The sequence below is a fragment of the Cuculus canorus genome, chromosome 4, assembly GCF_017976375.1.
Source record: "Cuculus canorus isolate bCucCan1 chromosome 4, bCucCan1.pri, whole genome shotgun sequence".
Classification (NCBI taxonomy): domain Eukaryota; kingdom Metazoa; phylum Chordata; class Aves; order Cuculiformes; family Cuculidae; genus Cuculus; species Cuculus canorus.
The window spans coordinates 48,219,837-48,245,597 of NC_071404.1; the positions used below are offsets into that span (position 1 = coordinate 48,219,837).

Below are 25,761 nucleotides of genomic sequence, written 5' to 3' on the forward strand. Positions count from 1 at the left end.
CTCCGAAGCCTCCCGCAGCACTGGGGGAAATGAAGCCCGGACACAGGTTTGAGTACAACTTTCTGCTTTATGCATGTGTTCCAAAGGACAAAGCTACAAACCCCCCTTACAATAAATGCAGTTGTAAAACGGGTCCTGCATAGAAACCGCCCGGATCACATCCTTGGAGCACAATCAGGAGGAACACATGTCAACGCTCTTCTTCCTCGCCTGCAGTGACGACAGACATCACGTTCAACACACAGCAAGCTCTTCACAGGTGAGACTGCTTGTGCAAGGGCTAAGCCGAAAGCAGCTGCTCAGCCTGATGGAGAAGCCTCCCACCTTTGCGGCCAATTTACCTTAAATGCTTCCAGTCCCTGCCTTCAATTATACTGTTTTGCTTTTCCCCTGTAGGCAAAGAAACACTTAATGCTTTACCACTTTCATTTCCTTGTTCTTAGCCACTAAAGAAGCAGTAACCAACCCAATTTCCAGTGATTACTGATTTGCCACTCCCCTGAAAGCTGGCTCTGTTACAGTGACAAAACAAAATATCAAAAATACCCCTCACAGCACTTTCAATTTCTCACAATCTCACAAAGTGAGGTCTCATCGTTAATAGAGCAACACTGTCAACAGGGTTGTGTAAAACCTGTGCAATAAGCACATTTAAATTTAAGCCTGAGACATCAAGCCGGGTTAAGTTCACTGAACACAATTTTGTTCTACTGAAGTGAATGCTTGATTCCCATCTAGCAAGAAGCCAGCTCAGCCCATCTAGGTTACATATCCCCTCAACTCTTGTTGTCCGAAAGACTAGTTTCCCCCTACAAATACACTAAAAATAGACTACTTTTCAAATGTATTTTTAAACCACTATAAATTAGATTTTCTTACCAAATAGACATCATTTTCGGAGGAATTTCATACCCATGAGGAAAAGATACCTGTACATTTCAGCCACCATGCAGCAAACTGACCATACACTAACACCTCATCTCCCTCAGCTGCAAACATCATGCTGCAGGAAAAGAGCTGTCACTGTGCTTCCAGAACCAGCTGCGCTATCAGCTCCTTGGCATCCTTCATGCTGGAGGAGATCTCGGAGCCATCATCTGCCACATGGGTACCAATCAAGAACATCTTCCTCTCGTCCCCAATATCAGACAGTGCCAGAGCATCGTGGATATCGGTGATGCAATATGCACCTTCGAGGTCCTGATATGCAAAAACAAAACAAGCCTGTTAGTTGGATGAGGTGGTGGCACAGTTCCTGCTTAAGCCACTGCCTTTGTCCAGGGAGGGGAACAGTCTCACAGGCTCTGGAGGCACCATTCTTACACACCTTCTATGGGATGAAGATTCCATAAATGCTTTGGAGAAAACATGTTTATCCTTAGCCTAATTTCTTCCCAAAGAAATAACTGCATAGCTCTCTTTCTAGTCATTCCAGTGTTTCTGACAGTAATGTAAGACTACCTGTACAACACAGATAACTAAGTCTGGCTGGCCTGAGACCCCAAAGGCACAGCACATAGTTACAAGAAGAGAGCAGATGTACAACAGTCATTCTCTGCACTGCTTCTCAACCACCAGTGCTTCTGACTCCAGGACCTAGAGAATCAGTGGTAGCATTTGTGTTTGATGAAGGCAAAGCCTGTGCTTGCATTCAAGAGTAACACAAAGGACTACTGGCAAGATGTCTAAGCTACTAGAACGTTAGGAGTTAACAATGTAGAACAAATTAAGCACATAGCCCTCATAAAATAAAACCTAGGGTTAAAACCCCTAGGCTGTTCCATTATGTGACCATACCACAGGCCCAATTGTACTGCAGGTACAGCACAAGTCATTGACACTTTCACAAAGATCTTTGGAGAAAGCACTGCCCTTTGAAGAAAGCTTCTCATCTCCCGTGCTTCGGCAGCAGCCTTAGGAGCAACCAACAGGACAATATGAAGGCAAACAACAGTTCTTCACTTTGCAGCTGCTGCTAAGTAAAGTGGTTCTTCTAGTCAGAACAGAAAACTAAATCCAGCTCTAAGTGTGGTCTCCCTTGCAGCTCTCAAACTTCATAACTCTGCAGCTGTTTTCAGCACTATTTCCACACAGCTGATTGCACCAGCTCTGAGCAGAGAACTTGCTTCTTGCAGATCCAAAACTCAACCTCAGATTATTTTCTTTTGCAGTATCCCATAAAGACCCCCAGTTTCCAGCCATGTGGCCTCCTTAAGGCACGAAGGCTCCTTTGCAAGGCTTTGTTGCTATTTGCAGAGCTGCTGCCAGCCCAAGCCCAGGTAGCACCAGGGAACTCTTACCTGCTTGTTGGCCAGAACCACCACCGGCAGGGTGGAGTCGTTCTGAATCAGTTGATGAAGCAGCTGCTTTGCCATAGGCAGTCGGGCATGATCAGCCGAGTCCACGACATAGATCAGCAACAGCACTTTGGGAAGGTACATCTTCCAGTAAGAACGCAGAGCTTCACTGCCCCCAACTGGAAGAGAAGACAGCAGCACAAGATTCACCCAGTAATCCGAGCAGCACTGCTCCCACAGGTGCGGAGAGCAGGCCCTGGGCTAAAAATGCAAGGTATTTGGGTTAACTAAAACTCAATGTATTTGGGCTACTCTATGTGAGACTGGAAATAGCTTTATTTTCCACAGTAAAGTCCCATGCGGGCATGTGTGTCTGCTCTGAGGGAAAAAAAATGTTTCCATTCTAAGCTCTTATTTTGAGAGGATTCTGGGCTCAGTTTCTTTATGGTTGCTTTCTGCCTTGTTGGTTCTTGCTCTCAAGCTAGTAGGGAGAGCTGAAAGAGGTTCAGTGTCCACAAACAGCACATGAGAATGTCCCCATATAAGCTATCTCCACACACTCACAAGACAAAGCAGACCTACAACTTCAAAAGAAGAAATATAGCTCTGAGGTGGGGAAGGCTCTCATCAGTTTTGTATGACACTAAGGACTAGTTCAAAACTCCCACAGCTTTTATACTGCCAATAACCAGAGGTGCTTATGAAGAAAGAAGAATCAAGTCGTAGCAGACTCTTCAGGCAAACCTTAGGTGATGGCAGAATTCTTTGCACAGGGCACTCCTGACCCTTTCTCTGTTGAACACAGGGGAAAACTGTCTACTTTCAAAACCAGGTCTCATAACAATTCTGTGGTGAAACCGTATGCAACAGGTTACCTGAGATCGTTGCCCCCATCTGAGGACAAGAAGAGTTTGGTAGTTTGCCGAGTCTAATCAGAACAGGAATAGCTAACAGTGTATTCAGTATTTCAGCTGTGGATTTAACTCTTCAGGTCTCCTCCTAGGTACACTGCAAAATTACTTACTCAAGAGTACTGAGGTGATCAAAAGGTATGGGCGAGTCTCCCAAATGTAGCCAGTTTTCAAAGCAATACATCTGGAGGTCCCTGTAACTGTCTCCTGCCTTTTCAAAGGAGAGTTCTTTTCAAAACTGGCTTGATAGCGAACCATCTTTTACTGCCCTCAGTGACTTTGCTCTGTTTCAAAGCAATTCTGCTTTCACTTAAGTCAAAACAATTCGGTAGTTTAAAGACTGTGGAAAGGGAAGCAACATTTACCACTAGTGCTTGCCCAGCTCTTCTTCAGGAGCCCCACTGTATCTGCAGGCAGAACTGCAGATCTGCCACAAAGAAAGGAGCCAAAGGGCCGTGACTGACACACCACACTTGGGACAGATGTCTCTAATTCTGTACTGCGACATTTCTAGGGCTCGCCATCATTTCCTCTGTTAAGTGCACTCATGCATAGCATAACCCAGGGGTCAGCAACCTCACAGAGAACATTTTTTTTCCCAAACCAGAAGCAACTCAGCAGAAACCCCTGCAGAGGCAAGATATCACCCATTTATGCATGTGATGGTACAAAGAAAAAGATAGAACAGTTTTCTATTTCTTGTCTAATCCAGCAAAATAAAAAACCTGCTGCCTGCTGATCATCTGGTGCCACATGATTACAGTACAAGCTGCTAACCCCTGGGGTAGGCAATGGTACAGACTGGATAAGTAACCAGATTAGAGAGCCATGCACGGATTTACCTGGCTGAAACTGGCCTGAGACATTTCATTTCCCATGGGTCAGATCGCAGCCATCACATCTCAGTCACTACCAACCTGGACCAGAGAGGGAAGGACGACTCAGAAACAACAGGTTCTGCTGTGGGGTGCGCAGTGTTGGGCCCAGGCCATCCCCAGGTAGGAACAGAGACACTGTGAGTTTCTCTGGACTCAGCTAGGCAAAGCACCTCCCAGTATGAGACACAGGTGTCTCACACCTACTAGGAGAGGGGCACAGACTACAAACATCTCTGGAGACATGATTTTCTTAAGACACGGCAGAGACTCCTATGGTAGTAGAACCAGGAATGAAACTCCGCCTTAGTGGCCTCATCCTCACCTCCCAAAAACTTACCTGGGAACTGCAAAACTCCTTTAGGCCTGCTGACAAAGACACAGAGGTGTGTCTATGGGCTGGCTGTCAACAGAGCCAGTCAAGCACTGTACAGCACAGTGCAGAAACGGCAGGAAGCAAAGCACAGCTTCTACCTCCACAGAATGCGGGCATTGATGAGGCTAGGATGCCAGCCTCTCTGCACTAGGGACGGACACAACCCCAGGACTTCTACCCTCCCCATCAGCTAGCTGCACCTAGAACAGCTGCGACACTCCAAAAGCATCACAGGAGATGCTCTCTGCAGGCACGGACAATACACAGAAATCAATGCTAAGGACAAAACAAAAAGTTTAATGAAAACCTACAGATATTCAAAGGCTGTTAAAAGACTAGAAAACACCTCTTATGAGGCTTTTCAACAAAATATATACAAACCTTTTCCTCTTCCACCTCTCTCCTTTCACTTCTTTATTTATTCCTTTTCTGCTCTTGCCCTTTGCCAGGCATGAGCACCAAAGAGAAGCTGTACAACACACAACAGCTTTGCACCACAACACAGAGCTTACAGGGGAAACCTTGGCTTTGGGCTGGCTTCACACAATCAGGCTTATTACCTTTTGTCTCTCTGGGAGCAGAACTCCCTGGAAGATGACTGAACGAACATAGATCCTTTCTACCACCAGCTATCATCCTGTTCAAGAAGAAGGATGGGAAAGCAGGATCCCCAAGGAGAAAATAATCACAACTACACATTGTCAGAACAGGTACAAGGGAATATAGAGATTTTAAAATATTGGCATGATCCCTAGGACATAGGATAGGAATTTATGTTATGTTCTATATTAAAACAGGTTCACTCACTCTCCAGGAACTCCATCTGGGACTCATCAGTGTTGATGCAGATGGCATGGAAGCCCTCCGTTGGAGCCACGCTGCGCTTGACCCGGTTAGTTGCCAAGGTATGGAGAACGCTGCTCTTCCCAGCCCCATCCAGGCCCAACACCAGTATCTGCTTGCTGTGTCCTTTACCCTGCAAAATGAGTAGCAGCGCACTCAGCCAGGCAGCAGAGGCACGCACAAAGCTCAGCAGGGCTGGCAGGGGAATCATAGAACCGTTTGGTTGGAAAAGACCTTTGGGAATTTCAAATCCAACCATGCCTGTGTGCTACTAAACCAGATCTCTGAGTATCTCATAGAAACATAGAATGGTTTGGGTTGGAAGGGACCTTAAAGATCACCTAACTGCAACCCTCCTCACATAGGCAGGGATACGTTCCACCAAACCAGGCTGCCCGAGACTTCGTCCAACCTGGCCTTGAATACCTCCAGGGATGGAGCATCCACAACTTCCCTGGGCAACCTTTGCCAGTGCCTCACCAATCTCATCGTGAAGAAATTCCTCCTTATGCCTAGTCTAAATCTGCCTCTCTCTAATTTAAAGCCATTCCCCCTTGTCCTATCACTACAAGACTTTGTAAACAGTCCCTCCCCAGCTTTCTTGTAGCCCCTTCAGGTACTGAAACGTCGCTATAAGATCTTCTCAGAGCCTGCTCTTCTCTGGGCTGAACAACCCCATCTCTCTCAGCCTGTCCTCATATGGGAGGCGCTTCAGCCCTCTGATCATCTTTGTAGCCCTCCTCTGGGCCCGTTCCAACGGCTCCATATCCTTCTTATGTTGAGGATTCCAGAACTGGACATAATACTCCAGGTGAGGTCTCACAAGAAGGGCAGCAGCATCTCCCTGTTTTTTAAACCCCTTCAACGATGGTGACTCAAGCACCTCCCTGGGCAGCCTCTGCCAGTGCCCGAGAACCCTTCTGGTGAAGAAATTTTTCCTGATGTCCAACCTGAGCTTCCCCTGGCGCAGCTTGAGGCCGTCCTATCGCCTGTCACTTGGGAGAAGAGCCCAGCCCCCCTCCCCGCTCCCTCCTCTCAGGCAGCCGCACAGGGCGACGCGGTCTCCCCTCAGCCTCCTCCCGGCTCAGCCCCCCCCCGTACCTGCCGCGCGGGGCCGGCGCGCGCCCGCAGCCTCGCGCAGCCCCAGGCCAGCGCCGCGCCGCCCGCCAGCGCCAGCGCCGCCCCGCACAGCGCCGCCCGCCGCCGCCACCCCATCGCCGCTCCCGCCGCCGCACCGGGACCCAGCACCGTCCCCACGCACAGCACCGGAGCGGGCCGCAGGGGGCGGCAGCGGCGCGGCGCTGGCACAGAATCATAGAGCGGCTCGGGCTGGAAGGGAACACAAAGCCCATCCGGCTCCACCCCCTGCCATGGGCCGCGACAGCTCCCGCTAGATCCCATCTAACCCGGCCTTGAGCATCTCTGGGGATGGGGCAGCCACAGCTTCCCGGGGGAACCTGTGCCAGTGCCTCACCGCCCTCATGGTGAAGAAATTCTTCCTAATCTCCAATCTAAATCTTCTCTTTAAATTTAAACCCTTCCCCCTACTCCTATCACTCCAGGCCCTTATAAACAGTCCCTCCCCAGCTTTCTTGTAGCCCTGTCGGGTACTGGCAGGTTTTCATAAGGTCTCCTCAGAGCCTTCTCTTCTCCAGGCTGAACAACCCCCAGCAGTGTGCCCAGGTGGCCAAGAAGGCCAATGGCATCTTGGCTTCTATCAGAAACGGTGTGACCAGCAGGTCCAGGGAGGTTGTTGTGCCCCTGTGCTCAGCACCGGTGAGACCGCACCTAGAATGCTGTGTTCAGTTCTGGGCCACTCACCACAAGAAGGATGTTGAGGCTGTGGAGTGTGTCCAGAGAAGAGCAACGAAGCTGGTGATGGGGCTGGAGAACAAGTCTTACGAGGAGCAGCTGAGGGAACTGGGGTTGAGAAGAGGAGGCTGAGGGGAGACCTTATTGCTCTCCACAACTACCTGAAAGGAGGTTGTAGAGAGGAGGGTGCTGGCGTCTTCTCCCAAGCAATAGGGGACAGGACAATGGGAATGGCCTCAAGCTGCACCAGGGGAGGTTCACACTAGATATCAGGAAAAAAAAATTCATAGAAAGAGTCATGAGGCACTGGCAGAGGCTGCTCAGGGAGGGGGTTGAGTCACCATCCCTGGAGGTATTTAAAAGACGAGTAGACAGGGTGCTCAGGGATATGGTTTAGTGGCAGATAAGAATGGTCGGACTCAATGATTTAAGAGGTTTTTTCCAACCTGGTGATTATGTGATTCTCCCAGCCTGTCTTTATATGGAAGGTGCTCCAGCCCTCTGAACGTCCTTGTAGCCTTCCTCTGGACCCATTCCAACAGTTCCATATCCTTCTTATGTTGAGGATTCCAGAACTGGACACAACACTGCTGCTGGAGTCTCACAAGCAGCATCACCTCCCTTGACCTGCTGGCCACACTTCTTTAGATGCAGCCCAGGACACGGTTGGCCTTTTGGGCTGCAAACACATATTGCCGGCTCATGTCGAGCTTCTCCTCAATCAGCACTCCCAAGTCCTTCTCTGCAGGGCTGCTCTTAATCACACCATCCCCTATCCTGTATTGAAACTGCGGATTGCCCCGACCCAGGTGTAGGACCTTGCACTTGTTGAACCTCATGAGGTTCACACAGGCCCACTTCTCCAGCTTGTCCAGGTCCCTCTGGATGACATCATGTCCTTCCAGTGTGGCAACTGCACCACTCAGCTTGGTGTCATCTGCAAACTTGCTGAGGGTGCGCTCAGTCTCGCTGTCTATATCATTGACAAAGACATTAAAAAGCACTGGTCCCTGTACAGACTGCTGAGGGACACCACTAGTCATGGATCTCCATCTGGACATTGAGCTGTTGACCACTACTCTCTGAATGTGACCATCCAACCAATTTCTTATCCACCAAATAGTCTGCCCATCAAATCCACATCTCTCAAATTTATAGAGAGGGATGTGGTGGGGAACAGCGCCAAAGACTTTAGAGAAGTCCAGACAGATTACATCCATCACTTTTCCCATGTTCTAGGATTGCTCCTAGCTTGCTTCTACCTGGCACGTGTCTCAAGGCAAGCAGCCTGGTCAGGGCTCCCACAGCACTACAAGCCAGCGTTTCCATCTGACCCAAGTTTCAGCCCGGTTTGACCAGAGAAGGCACCTGGAGAAGAGAGAGTTGTGTTCTCCCCCCGCACCTCCTCTCTCCAAATCATCCTCCAGAAACTGCAGCGCTGCAGGATAGCGTGTGCTCTCCTGCAAGCACCAGCTGCTGGCTAAGAGGAGGCACAGCACCCAGGCACGGCTTTTAAAACCGTCCTTTCTATTCAGCACTCGCTTGGCAGCAAGTGACTCTGCCAGCCACTCATAAGCATGTTTTTCTCCTCATTCGGAGCACAACACACTTTCAGCCCCCTTCCAAATGCTCCTTGTGTACAATGAAGGTAATAAAAACTGGATTCTACTTTGATTTTTCTCTATGGGGACTCAAGTTTGGGGGTTTTTTTTAATCCATTATATTTCCCTTGCTCTCCACCTCTTCAGGCCTTTACTTTAAATTCATTCAGAGACAGAAGCCTTTGCCTTTCGGCTGACATTTGACAGCTCTCCCTGAGGTGTTATTTCTACTCATTTGAAGTCCATGTATTAAAAAAATGTTTTTACCACATTCAGTCCAGACCAGAACTTTCAAGAAATGCTTGGGGGCTACCTGTGTGGTGCTAGGAGAGCAGACACGCCTTCCATCTCACCACCGGCTCCCACTTGAGAAGTGCAGTGCCTTTTCAATGTGCCCACCACCACAACGGGCCACTTCAGCTCACTCTTGTTTTGCCAAGCCCACTAGGGTAAGGCAGCTGGCTTGCAGAAAAGGAGACAGAGTCAGCTGCCACACATTTCACCATGCTTTCTCTCAATAGCCTTGTTCTTCCCCTTTAGATTATCTCCTTCTGTATAACCTAGCCCATGCGTTGTTTTCCAAGACCCTTTGCGCCTGTGCTGTTTGATGGTCAAGCACTGACTGGGATAAGACAGAGAAGACAGTGTTTGTGTTGCGCATGGTCACAGACCATGAATAAATCCATTAAAGACCAGATAAATCCATTAAAAGCCCTTACTAACACATGCAGGAGAGGCATAAATCTACGCTTCAAGAAGTTCTTAATTATTCCACATCCTTTAAATGTTTGGCAACATGGACAGATTTCTTCTTATGAGTTGCATTTGAGTTTGACAGCAACACCTTAAGTCACAGTGGTGGCAAGTGTGAGGAAGGCAACTTGGTGAGCAGACACATCACAGTGCTTACACCAGCCCATTGGCTCCCAGACTGATGACAGGCAGGACAGAGATCCAGATGCCAAGAGTCTTTTGCCAGCACTTGCTTTTGACCTTTATTCTGCAACCAGCATCACCTCCTGAGGGAGGGAGGTTACACACCCTTCTTTTTACCACCCTCCTTTAGCCCCTTTCTTCTTCTTCTGCTGCTGCTTCTTCTTGGTGGCTGGGGCACCAGCAGGTTTTTGGTGCCTGGGAGGAATGACATTACTTGTGGCCGATACAGCTGCAGCGCTGCCAGGCCGAGGGGAGGTAGGTGGGCTGCTGGCAGTCCTACTGGCATCCCTGCAGGGAAGACAAGAGAGAGAGATACCACACGGGTTCACAACCACCTGAAAGATGTGACAATACTGTAGGAAGCTGATAAAAAATAGCAGCTGCCCATAGAGTAGCATTAGGTAGCATAATGCATGGGAAGGCACTAATGAAAGGAGACCCTGAATAAGGTTCAGCATATACAGAAGGGCTGACAGACGATGGGAACACATCTCGAAGGGCAGGCAATCGCCTTCTAACTGACTGTTCACTAGATAGTGTAAGTCAATACCAAAAGCAAGGGTAACTTTTGAATAAACAGGTGGCAGCTCACATAACACGCAAGAACCTTTTCAGGCCCTTGTGCTTAGGCAGTGTGAACCCAACATCCTTTCTCTCTCCTTAACGACAAAGGCATCTTCGTACCAGCTCTCATTCCAAAAACTGCTCAAGCCAACAGTGCTACAAAAGCCTTTTCATGCTTCTGTTTTGAGAGACAGCTGTGTGAAGAGAAACTATCAGACAGCATTGGCAATTCCCTGCGTTGCTATCATTTTAGAAGTACTCCCTTCTCAGATGCTAGTAAGTCACCATCTTGCTCTCAGGCCTCATATACAATGGTAAACCCTGATTCCAGCTCAAATAATCAGTATCAACATAGAAGGAAGTACTGTGTCTTCCCAAATCATGGCTAATGGTTCTCCAGTCACCAAAAGAGTCAAAAGCAAATAGCTTGAGAGAAAGCATGCAAAATTCATCTCATCAAAGCTAAGAGAAGCACATTAGAAGACTACAGGAATTTTATTTGCACTTTGGCACCTTCAAGCATGCTGATAGTATCATTTTGGTTTTCAGCGATCTCAGCTGGTAGGAGGTTCAAGTGGTGAAGTACAGTTTCACCTGTGCTACCCAGTTGGTGTGGTGACATAGCCACAGAAAAGCAGCACAAACCCAGCCTCCCAGCCATGATTCCCCACACCAAGCCCTGCAAAGCGTGTACTTACAGTTCAGAGGAGCCAGCTGTGGTTGAACCTTGAGTCCCCTTGCCAACCTGATCCTTCTTCTTGCCCTTCTTCCGTCCACGATAGTAGGAACGCTCTCGCATAGGAAGCCACCGCTCAGGGTCAGGAGTTACCTTGGGGTCATAGTTCTTAGGCAGCTTTCCTGCAGAACATCCAAGTACCAGGAAGTGAGATTGGGTTTAAAATAGAGGCATCACCAAGGGATACACATGGGATGTCAGTGGCCAGGAAGCTCAAAAAGCCCATAATCCACAATATCCTATAAGGGTGTTGGTCTAACTTCTGTAGAAAAATGCCCAACAGTGAGGAAATCCAACTTACCCTTCTTTTTTTTCTTCTTCTTCTTCACATCCCCTTGCCTGAAGAGCAAAAAGGGAAACACATGCTTTGACACAACGTAGACATAGCAGAAAAGTCAATGAAAAACTAGCTATGGAAGAAGCTAAACCATTCCCATCTCTCTCAAAACATGGTATACTCCTACACAAAGTTCCTTACAGCTAAGAAACAGGCTCTTTTTCTACTAGCCTGCCTTCTGCAGCAATGCCCACATCACACCAGGTATGGTTCTTCTGCCACCCCAAAGATTAACAGCACCAGAGCTACAGCAGCCCGCTTTACCCTTGCTCCTTCTGCTGGTTGTCTCCAGTGAGCTTCCCAGCTTTCTTCCGAACATAGGTTGCTCCATGGGAGTTCTCCAGGGCATCAACATCTACTTTCAGTGACATGGTGTCTGAAGAAGGCAAGTGTTTGCTAAGACTGCAAGGGAAGAGTTCAGGGATGCAAACCGGCAGGCAGCAAGCAAAAAGATAAACATCCAGGTTTGTCCAGATAGCAACAGCCAACTTCAGCTTGAACAACTTCAGTCTGTTAGCAATGTAGACACCAGACAGGCCTATGGGGCTAGTTCCAGCCTTCTCACCAGCTTCCTACACAACAAGCTGGGATGAGCTGCTTAATTGTCATCTGCCTTGTTTTGCTCTTCTTTGATATGGGGACAGAAGCAGCTTTCTCTGAAAGCTAGTCATGGTGGCAAAAGCAGTATGTGAACCTGATCTATTGGGACAGCAAGAGTTCAGCCATATTTTACTGGGCACAGTCCTGCATTACTACTGCAGGTTTAAGATTCCGACAGAAAAGATGAAAGAGCTCCTGTTTTTTGTTCCACCTAGTTTTAAGTTACAAGTTCTCAGAGAGAAGGAGGCCTAAGACAAAAGCATCCTCGGATCCTGCCGTGATCAAACCCATTAGGGAAATAAAGTAGCTCCAGACAACTTGACCTGGATATGCAGCTGTTCTGGAGATGTTCCTTGCCTTTCTTCAGGTGAGAGTGGGTCTGAACTCCCCATGTACCTGAAATGCAAGGGAGCATCTCCCAAATGCCTATTTCTTTGCTCTGATACCACCAACAAAAGGATACACTTTAGCTTTTTCAGGGTCCACCAGGGAGTAGGCAGAGATGAGCTGTGCTAGAGTATGCACATCTTTTGGGTTTTGCCTTTGTAGGGGAAAACAAGAAAAGGTCCAAGTTACTAAGGTACACACGCATCCCAAAGACTCGTATCACCGTGCAGTGCTAGCTGCTGCAGTGGAGCTGCTGTCTGTAGGGACAGGCATGCCAGTTTCTGGTCTCCCAAGAGCACATCACCAAGTATCACTGGTGTGGACAAAGGGAGATCCAGATAGTATCATCATGCAGTCAATGAAAGACAAAAATCCCTCAATCCCAGTAGCAAAGGCATGTTAACAGTCCACCCAAAAAATCCAATCAAATGCATAATTAAAAACTAGACATCCATGGTTTATGCAGCACTAGAAAAAATCATGCATCCCAGTCCCCAAAGCAACCTTCACTGCACACAAGAGGCCTCTATGACAAATCAGCCAGTTTTTCAAGTGAGTATCAGCTACAGATCAAATGAATGATTCCTCCTCCTTCCAAAATATGGCTTTGCATTGGAGCCCTTTTGCAAGAGCAACTCTAAAGGAGGGCTATCAGTCAAGCAACATTGTCAGACACCGCACAGCACCAGACAGCTTGCAGAGGTCTCTGGGTGGGGAACTCCTGTTCAGCAACTACCCAACTCACTTCCAGAGCTCCTCCAAGTCGCTGATTGCTTCTTTCTTTCTGCCATGCTTTAGTTTGAAGTTGACAGCTTCCCTTATCAGCGACAAATGGACAGGAGACTTTGGCTGAAAGACACAGCAGCCGTAATTAGTTCCTCTTTGTAGCAGCACGAAGCCCAACTTCTAGGTGGCTTTAATGACCCTGAGATGTGGCCAAGGAGAACTGATTTAACACACTGTCAGGCAAAAAGCTGACCACCTTTGCACTCTAGGACGTGAGGCAAGACCACATGGGACAAGGCAGTTTTCTGCTCCACAAGGCTTTCTAACCAGGGAGAAGCCCTGATGGCTACATTTGGGCATTCATTGACTCCACTCTTCTAATCTGATAGGAGCTACTGCTCCTTGTTTGCAACACATCCAAAATAATCAAACAGTGATAAAACAAATGCTCACAAAACAGGAGCTCACAGGTCTCCAAAGCCCGAACTGGATGAGTTGCTGGGGCTGTGTATCAATGGGAAAAGCTGAGTCGGACTAGAAAAGTCTGGGACAAAGCCTGGTGCATTAGCTTCTCTGATCTGACTTGCCTGGAATTGCTGATACCACTGGATAGCCTGTGTGAAGACCTCGATTGCACTGTCAATGTCCTCTTCGTGACTGTACATTGTGACCAACGCAGACACCTGCAAAGATTCAAGAGCAGCTCATAGCAGATCTTCACACAAGCTGTCTATAGCCAGAGAGCCAGCAGTTATATGATGGTATTTCCTAAACATCAAGTCAACATAAGCTTTGCTCTATCCCTAAAAACTAGCTGTTGTAACTGGCAGGGTATGCAGGCAAGACCTTCCTTCCTAGGTCACTCCCAAAGAAACATCCCCACCAATCCTCCTACCTTACAAGCTTAAGACTGCTTACAAGCAGTCATTACAAGCTTAAGATTCTTTCACAGAAAGAATCTTCTTGTCTTGGCACTTTCTTTGCTTGCCACTGGGAACAGTTTCATTAGAAATCTTTTTTCTTCCCCGTTTTTTCTTCCCGTTCTTTACCCCAAGAGCCACCAAAAAAGAAATCGGCACTGAAGAGATGACACATACACCACTTGTTTGTCTACATCCCAGTCACAACTAGAAGCAACCCAGGGCATGGAGCCATAATTGCTGACTGCCCCCATAAATCACTTCCTTCATTCACGCTTGCAATTGGATCAGACCTGCAACTGTCCGCCTTTGCTCAAGATGCTTATGCTCTGCACTTAAGTATTTTCAAGGTCAGGCAGGCTTTTCTGAATACCAGATGTGAAAATGCGTGCAGACTGAGGTGATGCAACAAATGGCACTTCCTCCCTAATACTTGTTATCCTAAAGCTGCTTCCAAACCTTCCCAAGAGTACATACCAAGGAAGAAGCTGCTCCAGTCAAGTTACACAAGTAAAACCAGGCAACACGCAAGTCTGAGGGATTACGAGAAAGTGGGAACACAGGCAGAGAGTATCTCTGCTGATAGGAAGAGTACTTCTGTGGCTAAGTTTAGGCCACCTGATGCAACTTACAATCCAACCTTTGTTCAAGACAAGGAAGATGGACTCAAATTTCCTGCAGACACTCAGGTCAAGTAAAAACCATAGAGGAGAGGCAACAAGGAGCAGACAGTACAAAGCTGTGCTAGAAGGGAAAAATCTCACACAGTTCAGACTGAGTTTTGCTTACCATACCAGGCTTGTGCTGCAGTTCTTCTATGCTCCTCAGGATCATGCAGGCTTTGGTGACACTGCCTAGAAGACAGACAGGGATGAACTTGCTCTGAGTGGCATGGTAACACTTTGCCCTGCCAGTGAACTTCCAGGCAAAGGTAAATAACAGGGACGTAACCATGCTCTTTCTCAGAACACCTCTCCCCTTTTCCAGGAATAAACGATAGGACCTTTCTGTCCTTGCCACATCCTGCATGTGTTCAGGAACAAGTTTGCCAAGCAGGGTCTTCTCTTCCAGGAGCAACTCTGTGCTGCCCAACTGTATACAGGAATGGTACCACCAGAGAGCCCCACCACACTGCTCCCAGCACCCTCTTGCCCTAGAACAGATTCAGCTCTGTTGTTCACAAGGACTGTGGGCGTCTCTGCCAGGGATCTGTGGAGCCTGGACATCCAGACATCAAGCTATGAGCACTGTGCTGCCATAGCCATGGATACACAATACACGACTGAAAACATCCCTGCTCTGCACCCCTGTCACAAAAGTGACTGCAGCAAAGATTGCCCTAAAGCCTGTTTCTCTCATTCTTTGTACCAGTATCATGTGCAGACACTTCTCAACAAAGGAGGATACCTTGAGCAATTTTTAGCTGGGCCATTGTCAGCTTGATCTCAGCAGCATTGGCAGGGTGCTGGTCTGCAAAGTCCTGAGAGTCAGAAGAAAGAACAATTCAATACGCGCGTGAGCACCAGGCTGCTACTCTGCTGAATCGTATCTCATGCTCAGTCACAGCAAGCTAGCAAGAGCCAAAGGGAGCTTTCTGGCATAGGCAAGCTTCAACACAGAGCAGAGGAGGGCCCCACAGTGTGCCAGTGGCCCATCACCCTCTCAGATTTCCATCCCAGCCACTCGCACCCTCCAAAAAGGAGGCTGTTGCAAGAAGAGCAGCAAAGCCCACTGCTTACCCTAGAAGATGTCTACTACAGCTTCCTAAGCATAAAAATCAGAGGTGCAAGGGAACTATTTCCCTTTAAAAGCAGCATCGTTCAGTTGGGTATAGATGCTTTCCAGCAGAATTAAACCAAACCAAAATAAGCAGAGTCAGCTACCCCTGGAAAGTTAAACCAGAAAAATCAAAGGGAAACAGCACACAAAGCACAAGTTTAAACAGAGCTTGGCCAAAGGAGTACATTATCTTAACCTACTTGTAGAAGTGCTACAGCCTTTGCATGCTGCTTCTCACGACACAGTTGGGCTGCCTGGATAAGCACGGGGAGCAGATGCTCAGGGCTCTGCGACTGTAGGCTTGCCGACAGCTTATGGCACTGATCTGCCTGAGGAATTGGAAAAGAGAATAGAGTTTTCTCATCCTCTGCAAGCACCTAACACCACAGGGCTAACATACCAGTTGTATCTAAAAAGAGAGGCTAATGATGGCTTCCCCGAAATGAGTACACAGAACCAAGAACAAGTCCTCCAAGTAGCACTTTGGAAGCATCTTAAAATCCTCCTCACTCCTTTTGTCTTCTAGCCATCTCCACACCGTCCTCCCTACAGCAACACTCAAGTTACTACACAACTGGCTGTCTGTTCTTTTAGGAAATACTTTTTTCCTCCTCACTTATGTGCCTAAACCAAGTGGTCTTATCTTCTGACACAGAACAGCTGCATATCCATTTTTGCACACTCAAACCCCTGTGGAGTAAGTCTGTAGCTACTTACCGCAGATCAGTTTTCCGTACCTGGTTAGTGTACATCGCCAGCAAAGCTTTGTTGAATTCAATTGCCTGGAGCTGTTTCTTGGAGAGTTTATGCTCCACACCTTCTGCATTGGTCAGTTTTACTTTTTTCTTTGAGTCAAACACATTTTGGTCCTGGGGAAATCAAACATCATGAAGAGATTTCACTACATTCCCTGAAGAAGAAGAAGTCTCTGGGTATGTAATTTAACTATTATTTAGGAAAAAGTCTTTCCTGGTTATCTTCCTTCTCTCCACAGAAGCAGAGAAGCAGGCTGAGTAACCGCATGGAAAGCGGCAAGGTAATTCTATACCTTGTTAATTGTGATGATGTTATTTGCAATGACAGCAAGCAGTCCTACATCTGTTGGCCTGCAGATAAGAGGAGTAGAAAGCACAAGGTTATTAAACAGTTGTCTCTCTGTATATGGAAGAATCATAGAACAGTTTGGGTTGGAAGGGACCTTTAAAGGTCATCTAGTCCACTACCCCTGCAGTAAGCAGGGCCATTTTCAACTAGACCAGGTTGCTCAGATCCCCATCCAATCTGACCTTGAATGTTTCCAGGGACAGGGCATCTACCACCTCTCTCAGCAACCTGTTCCAGTGGTTCACCACCCTCAAGACTGAGCATTTGTTTTAGAGAAGCCCTTACTTCAATTTGATTATTTGATTGTAGAGCTGGAGAGCATCCTCTGTTCGACTTTGCAGCTGCATGATATAAGCCATCTGACCATGAATAATGGCCAATTCAGCCTCAATGTCTTCCTCTGTCACATCCTGAAGGAAAATGAAGTCAAAATAAAAAAAGTTGCCATCTCACCTCACCATCTTTCCCCAAGCTGCAGCATTCTGCTGGCAAATGCCTATGAGCTATCTTGGGCAGTATTAGCAGCAAAGTACCCCAGCTACAACAGGTGAAGGCTGTAGCCATAGCATATCTGAGTCTAACCAAGAGAAAAGAAAACTTCATTTGCTCTTGCAAGAACCTGCAGACATCCTTAACTTACTGCACTGAATCTGCCCCTCTGCTTGAGCCAACAACAGCGATTTTGGGCACTGGAATAGGCTGCCCAGGGAGGTGGGCAGCCTTAAACGGGTGGACGAGGTGCTGAAGGTCATGGTTTAGGGAGTGTTAGGAATGGTTGGACTCGATGACCCAGTGGGTCCCTTCCAACCTAGTGATTCTATGATTCTATGATTACAAATTTCCTGTGTGTCCCACCACCCACCCAGCGCATTCATCCATAGCAGGGGTGCGTCACAAGGAGGTTTCAGAAAACCTGCACCCACCCCACCTGCACCAGCATAGGCAACTGTGCAAGGAGGACAGCAGCAAACAGTTTGCAGTGTTCGCTGCCCTTCTGCAACAACCATAACTGCTGCCCCAGCCTCACAAGCCAGTACCAACAGCAGTGGCCGTGTCTTGCTGGGTAAAGCCGCACAGCAGCTCTGGCCATGATCTGGCTACCTGCAGTACACTTCATGAGCACTTGCTCATGCTAGTGCAAAGCAAACCCTTTCCAGAACCATATCAAGAACTTACAGAGTCTTCTGACAGCGACTGGCGGCACAGCTCTAGAAAAAAAACAAATCGAGGAACACAATTCAGAAGGTTTTAGGGGAAAAAAAATAGCCTAGATGCATGAGGGAACATATACTTTTTTCATGTATCCCTAAAACTTCTGCAGCATTACAAGGGCACGTGAGATTATAAGTCTGATGATGGATGGCCCTAAGCATGAGGGAGATTTGATGATGCAGAAGAAATATCAAATGTACAGGAGATACTGTCCCACCCAGAGCTGCCTCCTGAGAGCAGAGCCACACGTTCATTTTCTCTCCTGAGCAAACTGCCTTAAACCTAGCTCCTGATCTTTAACATAAGGATCACTCGGCTACAAGTGGAGTAATTTTAAGCACTGTAAGCCTGCACTATTCAGATTACACCATCCTTAATGGGTCAGCAATTCCATCAGTTTTTAGTACATATACCAGTCACTTAATTTTCTCATATACCTCACCAGAACACCTTTGTTTTCCTCTCCAAATGACTACAATCACAGCACACAGGCTCAAATTACACAAGCTTAATAAATCTGTTGTATGGGAGAGCTGCTATTCTACCATCAAAATCAGGACAGAACTGACCTATTTATCTGCAAGAGCAATTAGATCAGAAAGAAACTAATTCTTCCTTTTTATGTCCTCCCCGCTTCCCCTCGCCCTTTTTTTTTTTAATAAATCCACACACAAAATCTCTCTTCCACACCATAGAAAAAAATCCTCTTTGCAAAGGAAGAGGATTTTCCTCTTACTTCCTACTTCAAATAAATACTCAAAGGCATTGAACGCCAATCACGTGCTCTAGGAGAGCCAAGAGATGGTGCATGCCATGCAACCCTGAAAAACAGCTGCAGAGGAACACTTCTCCAAAAACATCACTTCCATCAGGAACCACCTGGGAACTGACAACAAATCCTGCTGCTGGTCAGTTTTCAAATTTTCAAAACCTCTCTCTCTGATTAAGCGTGTCTACAGAAAAAAAAAACCAACTACTTTATCACAAAAAAGCTTCCCTCTCACCTCAACATGTGTTTACCTTCTGCTTTCTGTAGTTTTTTCATTGCTTCATTCAACTTTCCTTGCCCAATCAATGCGCATGCACTGTTATAACACAGCTCGTAGGTAGATTCTCGAAGGCCCAAATCCTCCTAGCATGAAAAGCAAAAGTAACACTGCATAAACACCAACTGATCTACACAGACTTGACAGGCAAGAGACACAAACTATAGTTTTCATGCACATTCAAACTATTGCTTGCGAAATAAATTTAAAGGCAATTTTAAAAGGGCACACACCCGGCAAGTAAGTCACAGTGCAAAGGATATTTCCTCACACTGCACAATAAAGTCAGAGGCAATTGACAAGGTAGGAACAAAACTCCCGCCTGAACTCGGGGACTACTTAGGCTACTGAAAGAGGGCAGATAAGAACCGCTACTCTAGAGAACTAGAAAGTGGATCCACAGCACTGAACAGAAAGATAAGCGTGCTGTGCAGATCTCCTAAGACAAAGATTTTTGAGAAAATGAGAACATTACAGACTGCACTGTTCATTAACAAAAATATTCCTAAGCATGGCTGGGTGACGCAGGCAGTTTGCTTTACCCTGGGCAAGAGGGTAATGAAACAGAGGGAAGTGCTAGTCACCACAGGTGTTCTGCCAAATGCAGGCTCAGAGAGATGTATGTCCATCTCTGCCGGGATATCTATTAACACAAGTTTCCTAGAGATCAAATGTGAAGTATAACTCGTGAACAGTAATAGTGTTTATTCCTCCACAGAGGGGAAACCACTAGGTGATCTTCCATACACTGAGAAGTCATTAAGAGACAGGAACATATTTCTATCCTGTTAAATATCTATGCATATCCTTTATTCCTTGGTTCTCACTCTTACACACATACACACACCCCTACTTACTGGCATCACCTTCTCCCATGTGCTTTGTGCTGCTACCACAGCAGAGAGGTTGGTTTTTCTCTCTTCCTCATACTCATCCTGGGAGTTGCGGATTAGATCCCTGTACACAGCCAGACAATCGTCATAACGCTCCAACCTGTACAACTGAGAATGGGAAGGGATTAGCCTTCAGAAGAGTATTTCCCTGTGTATGCTAAGAACTACAGCCTCCTTTCTCCCTCCTCACATACTGGCAGCAGCAGAGCACCATGTTTTAACCTGAACATTACTAACATTTGCATCTACCTTTATATAATTGCATCTATAAATTACATTTGCAAGGACTCAAGCAATGACACCAGATACCTGCACACACAAACAGCACAGTTCTTACTTCAAGCCACCTTCCTTAAAAGCAGCACTTTACATGCTTTTGTCCTCAAAAAGCCCTTTTCTAGACTAGATCATCTCTCTATGACAGAAATTAAATAAATGGTCTCTTATGCAGCTGAGAGAAGACAGCCATTTCTTCACAAAACTATCCTAATCAACCAGGAAGAAATCAGAGAAAAAACACAAGTTCTTTTCTGCTTCACTTCTAACACCTGAGATGTCAGGTCCTGTAAACCATCCCTGGACAGGTATCTTATGCAAGTAGTTGGCTCAACCACAAATAAATCTTGTTAGCTGCCTTCCATTCTCCGTCCCCTCAGCCAGATGGGTGTCATCAGGCCAGGCCCAGAAAGGGACAGGGAGTCACAAATGTATCGCTTTGGTTCAGAGGCAGTAAGATGATGACTCTCCAGTAACAGGTAACCAAAGCTCCACAGAAGATGGAGCAGTTGGGAACTGTACCTCTCCTTACCTCCAACACAGAGAAGGAAATTTCATTCCCATACTTGCCCAACATTAGAGGAGGGACAAGGCATCAAGCACATCAATTCCCACCAGGAAGAAAAGCTTGTAATTACCACTTGTCCATAGAGCTCCTTCAGCTTGTCTGTCTGCTGACTGGCATTTTGAATGGTCTTGAGAGCATTTTCAATACGATTCAACCTGTATTCACAGTAGGCCTTCTCGAAGGCAATAACATCACTGCAAGGACAAGACAAGGGCTGACAGCAAACACTGTAATCTTCATTCAACAGCACTCACACACCTGAACACACTTGTTTAAGCAGCCCTAATTTGTCATTGACTGCTACATTCCCAAAGAGCCAAATACCAGAGGCGAGCACATGATCCCAGATTACTGAATTGTGTACTGGTTGAGTGCTGAAAATATTTTAAACCTGCTTTGTTTTCAACTGAGAAGGAATATCAAAACTTCACCTAAAAGATGAGGTTCCTTTTCTTCTAGTATTTCCAGACACATGGCATTTCAACCCACCACCAGCCCCTGCCTCCTACTGATAATGCAAATCAAATGCTTAAAGGTAAAACAATACCAAACTTTGTTATGTGACTCCTTCATAAGCAGAAGTCATAAGAGTAAAGATTGTTAACTGCAGACTTTCAAAGGCAATTGACTCACTGAGAGAGAGAAAGGAAACAGTACAAAAAACAGTCTCTCTGTAGTCTGATACCAAGTCAAAGGTAACATTAAACTATTCTGAAATACCAGTGCAGCAGAACTGCAGCAAAAGTCTTTGCTGATGTTCACACAAAGCTGGCTTCAAAGCAAGTTTACACCAGCAGGGAAGCGTTATCAAAGAAGCAGAGCCTTGAATGCTATATTCAACCTATCCCTGAGTTGCCACTTAAGCCAAAGTCACTTAGTGATTCCCTTAGTTCATCACTGGTGCCACTTGCCACCAGCTACTTCTCTGTCTAAAATTATCTCAGTTCAGCTGAGTATTAGGAGAGTCTAAAAACAAACACACGATATTAAGAATTAAAGCAAAGCAGTGGGCCAGCCTCAGTGCAGGACAGGACAACTTCAAGACAGAGCAAGAACCACCACTTTTCCTGCTTTGCAGGATACAGAGACAGACACAGAACAGAGCAAAGCTAAAGAAATCACAGGGAGAACTTTGAAGCCAGTTTAATTTAAGAGAAATTCCTTCCCTTCCTCCTCCCCACTTCATACTAAAAGCCACAAATTAAATTCCTTCCATCTCAGGAAAGAAGGAATTTGTTAATAAGGTAATTATGTTTTATCCATATGCTAACAAACAAGGGTATGTTTCATCACACTGACACTACAACACACTTTTCTGGGAAGTTTCTCAAGAAAAGCAGTATAAGAAATACAGAAATTTTGCTGCTAGGCAGTTCTTGTGTAGCAATTTTTATCCTACTCATTGCACAAACAGCATCTTTATTAGGAAGAAAATCAGAGTCTGCTTAATGACACAAATGGGAAGCTTGACTTGCTCTCAAACACAAGTTTTCTCCAAGGTTTTGATTTTAAGAACACGCACAAAGGGTTTGCACCACCCCAAAAGCTGAAGCGGCACCTGCAGGCTGGCAAAGAAAAGGATCCTAAGGAGCATACGATGAGACAGTCAAGCAAAGCAAACAGCTCGCTGCCACTGGCAAGGGATTCTCCCTCCTCTGTTCACTCCTCATGAGATCTGCCCCTTTCCCTTGCTCAAGCTATGGTGTTCAACCACACCACCAAGCAGACTCCGCTCATGAAGGTGGCTGCAAACTCGATTACGGCCAATCCCTTCAACAGTAACATGAAGATGTTCAATGTTCTTCATCCAGACCAACTCTCACACTCAGAATAAATCAGTGTTCCATGAAGAAGCCCAACCCCAATGGCTGAGAGCACCTCCTGCTCTTTATTTTGCTGCCTATTAGTCCCTCTGCACAGAAGCTCCAGCAGCTTCCCAAGGACTTGCGGTTTCACTTACTGTTGGGTACAGCAAGACACAACTCACTTGGTTAACACTTTAGTGTGGGTGTTGATTACGCTGAGGGCTTCCTTGAAGTTCCCATTCTGGATCAGACACACTACTTTACATTGAAGGGCAGTCACATCCTCTTTGTTGATCTGTAGTACTGGAGAGGAAAACAGTTTCAACACAAGCGTTTAACTCATTGTCAGAAATATTCAGGCTTTTCAAGAGCCATATGTTGTTACAGTCATGAAAACCCATCATAGAGAGCAGTCACATTAATTTAAAAGACTCCTGGCATTGCTTTGACAGCTTGCTTTGGCTCAGATCATCAAACAAATCCCATCAGGATAAAAGAATCCAGGATAAATACTGAACTCACCTGAAGCAACTGCCATGCTAACATGCCTGGAACAGAGCAGCACCAAAGGAGCTGCACAGACCTGGACAAAACTTTCACTGGCATTTCACTTCCAGGCAGAGAATAACAGTGGCAAAACCAGAGTGCCACCTAAGGCACGTGCAGGAAGAAAACCACCTAATATAGAGCAGTATGGCTCTAGAAAGGCAGCCAGTCCAAACATTAATACTTTCTGCCAGTGGAAGACAGTGAAAGAGAACTAGGAGAGAGACCTAGGTTTTGGTACTTGATTTTTTTCACGTAATGCCAACTCCCAGGTCTGCTCCGGCAGGAATCCCTAATGCCTACAGGCTGCAAAGGGAGAACTTTTAGCCGTCACGTGCCTTATATCGCGATTCCATCTTGGATGCGAAACTATCAAAACAACACACTTTAATGTGGACTCTCACTCATGAGCAAGATATCACTCCCAAGTCAGTTGGTCCGTACACAACCTGCCATCGCTCCAGTTCCCAAGGGAAAAGCCCTCCTTACTCCCATCATCAAAACACAGGGAAAATCCAGGAGTGAGGCTGCCAGCCTGGCTCACAGCAAGGGCTGCGGGATGCAGCGGGTGCACGCGACGGTCCAGGTGCAGGGCTGCCCGGCTCGGCTACCCGGGCATGGCACCGGCTCCCCTGTACCGGGCACTGGCTCCTCCATCCACAGACCGGCTCACCCCATCCTCGATACCGGCTCCCCCCATCCCCCCACCGGCTCCCCCTTACGCTGACATCAGCTCCCCCCATCTCCCCACTGGCTCCCCCATCCCGGGACCGGCTCCTCCCACACCCTCACCGGCTCTCCCTATCCCGCTACCGGCTCCTCCCATTCCCGGTACCGGCTCCCCCTTCCCAACACCGGTTCCCCTATCCCATCCCCCCGAGCACGGAGGGTCCCGGCGGAGGGGGCAGCCCGGTGCCCGGTACTCACTCTTGTTGATGGGCTTGAGCGCGCGGGCGAAGTCCCCGTTCTGCCCGCAGCGGTTCACCTCGCTCCACAGCGCCGCTGCCGCCCCCGCACCACCCGCTGCCGCCGCCATCTTGGAGCCGGGAGGGAAAGGAGGTGCGCGCTGGGGGGGGCGGGGCCCGCGGCCGCCACGGAAGCGGAAGTGCCGCTCGCGCGCCGGTACGTCACGAGGGACACGTGGGTGTTCTCGAGCGCTTTCTCGGCAGCCGTGGGCATTCGGAGCCGCCCCCGGGGAGCCGCTGCACGCCGCAATGCCCAGGGGCGCGATGAGGCACCGCTTCCCTTCGTTACTGCCAGGATTTCTGTTTCCGGTCGTGACCGTGCGAGTTAGAGTCATAGAATCATAATGGTTTGAGTTGGAAGGGACCTTAAAGCTCATCCAGTTCTACCCCCCCTGCCATGGGCAGGGACACCTCCCACCAGACCAGGCTGCCCAAGGCCTCATTCAATCTGGCCCTGAACACCTCCAGGGATGGGGCAGCCACAACTTCCCTGGGCAACCTGTGCCAGTGTCTCACCACCCTCATGGTGAAGAAATTCCTCCTTATGTCTAGTCTAAACCTGCCCCTCTCCAGTTTATACCCATTGCCCCTAGTTCAGTTGGGTTTCATGATAAAATTGTGTCTTGGTTACTGGTGAATTCTTCGGCTCTGCTTCCCTTCTCGTGTTCTACCTGAAGATCTTTTCTTAGCTAATGTTCTAACCCTCCCAGAATGAACTAAATGTAAAAAGAAATCAATAAAATGAACATAATCACATAATCGCAGAAAGGTTCGGCTTGGAAGGGGCCATGAAGGCCACTCAGTCCAACCCTGTGCAGTGAGCAGGGATATCTTCAGCTCCATCAGGTTGCTCAGAGCCCCATCGAACCTGACCTTGAATGTTTCCAGGGATGGGGTATCTACCACCTACCTGGGCAACCTGTTCCAGCGTTTCAGCACCCCCACCAAAAAAATGTCTACTCTGAACTTCTCTAAGTTTAAAACCATTACCCCTTGTCCTATTGCTACTAGGCCCTTCTAAAAAACTTTTCCTCATCTTTCTTACAAGTCCCCCTTAAGTACTGAAAGGCCACAATAAGGTCCCATCAGTGAAGGAAAAAATGATTTGTTATAAGTTGCTAACCTATTATACATTTGAATAATATGTATTGATTTTGTGATTTTAGAACTGAAATGTAGGATTAGCTTGAATGATATCTTTTAGCTAGCCTGTGCCTGAATACTTATCCTTAAGTAAGGACTTATAGCAAGGTTGCAGTTAGAAAGAATGTTACTGTATCTAATTAAGCCAGATAACAGTGACTAGGAACAGATGCAACCTTGAAGAGGAGAACAAGGAGCTAAGAGCATGCGCAAGAAGAGGAGTTGAGAAGTTCAGCTGTGAGGGAGACACGGCCTTCATCCAGAGACCCCCAGAAAAGACCCCTGGAGGGCAGAGCGTGTACATGAAGGAGAGGAAACTTATGTAAATAAATTCCAGGAACTGATTATAATAGACACACCTATTCCAGGAAAAATTATAAATATGTAACGTGTTTCTCAGGACCTATATGAACGTGTATATATACCTAGTATAAAATTCACCTATCCAGCCTCAATAATTGCACACACATTAGGTGGAGCTATTCCCTGTGTGCCTCGCCCTG

The 25,761-nt window shown here is 47.2% G+C and overlaps 2 protein-coding genes across 3 annotated transcripts; both read right to left on the reverse strand.

The window, feature by feature from the left end:
* Positions 1-86: 86 nt before the first annotated feature.
* Positions 87-6,578, reverse strand: ARL9 (ADP ribosylation factor like GTPase 9). Of its 2 annotated transcripts, none has more exons than XM_054065239.1 (4): positions 6,404-6,578; positions 5,267-5,435; positions 2,301-2,476; positions 87-1,200 (listed from the first exon to the last, which is right to left on the reverse strand). In XM_054065239.1, exons 1-4 carry the CDS (start codon positions 6,515-6,517, stop codon positions 1,021-1,023), a joined length of 639 nt encoding a protein of 212 aa, XP_053921214.1. In that variant the 5' UTR covers positions 6,518-6,578; the 3' UTR covers positions 87-1,020. The 2 variants fall into 2 exon arrangements, with proteins under 2 accessions (XP_053921214.1, XP_053921215.1); XM_054065240.1 differs by lacking the exon at positions 6,404-6,578 and adding an exon at positions 4,051-4,125 and having other exon boundaries at positions 106-1,200; positions 5,267-5,393.
* Positions 6,579-9,683: 3,105 nt separating this feature from the next.
* SRP72 (signal recognition particle 72) lies at positions 9,684-24,226 on the reverse strand. The gene is made up of 19 exons (XM_054066073.1): positions 24,078-24,226; positions 22,787-22,907; positions 20,870-20,993; positions 19,920-20,063; positions 19,037-19,148; positions 17,981-18,012; positions 17,090-17,214; positions 16,749-16,806; positions 16,438-16,569; positions 15,901-16,029; positions 15,329-15,401; positions 14,711-14,775; positions 13,589-13,684; positions 13,021-13,124; positions 12,352-12,429; positions 11,553-11,690; positions 11,253-11,290; positions 10,914-11,073; positions 9,684-9,939 (listed from the first exon to the last, which is right to left on the reverse strand). The coding sequence occupies exons 1-19, from the start codon at positions 24,184-24,186 to the stop codon at positions 9,765-9,767; spliced, it is 2,013 nt and encodes a 670-aa protein (XP_053922048.1). The 5' UTR covers positions 24,187-24,226; the 3' UTR covers positions 9,684-9,764.
* Positions 24,227-25,761: the final 1,535 nt, after the last annotated feature.

What these genes read in the sequence shown, in the direction of transcription:
- ARL9 (XM_054065239.1), bottom strand. Translation starts at nt 6,517, where the DNA reads ATGGGGTGGCGGCGGCGGGCGGCGCTGTGCGGGGCGGCGCTGGCGCTG. An exon ending in GCGCCGGCCCCGCGCGGCAG is followed by an intron (nt 5,436 to 6,403) that starts GTACGGGGGGGG and finishes CTCATTTTGCAG; the next exon opens with GGTAAAGGACACAGCAAGCA. An exon ending in TGGTTCTGGCCAACAAGCAG is followed by an intron (nt 1,201 to 2,300) that starts GTAAGAGTTCCC and finishes TTTGCATATCAG; the next exon opens with GACCTCGAAGGTGCATATTG.
- SRP72 (XM_054066073.1), bottom strand. Translation starts at nt 24,186, where the DNA reads ATGGCGGCGGCAGCGGGTGGTGCGGGGGCGGCAGCGGCGCTGTGGAGC. An exon ending in AAAACTACAGAAAGCAGAAG is followed by an intron (nt 18,013 to 19,036) that starts GTAAACACATGT and finishes TTTTTTTTCTAG; the next exon opens with AGCTGTGCCGCCAGTCGCTG. An exon ending in CCAGCTAAAAATTGCTCAAG is followed by an intron (nt 14,776 to 15,328) that starts GTATCCTCCTTT and finishes TCTGTCTTCTAG; the next exon opens with GCAGTGTCACCAAAGCCTGC.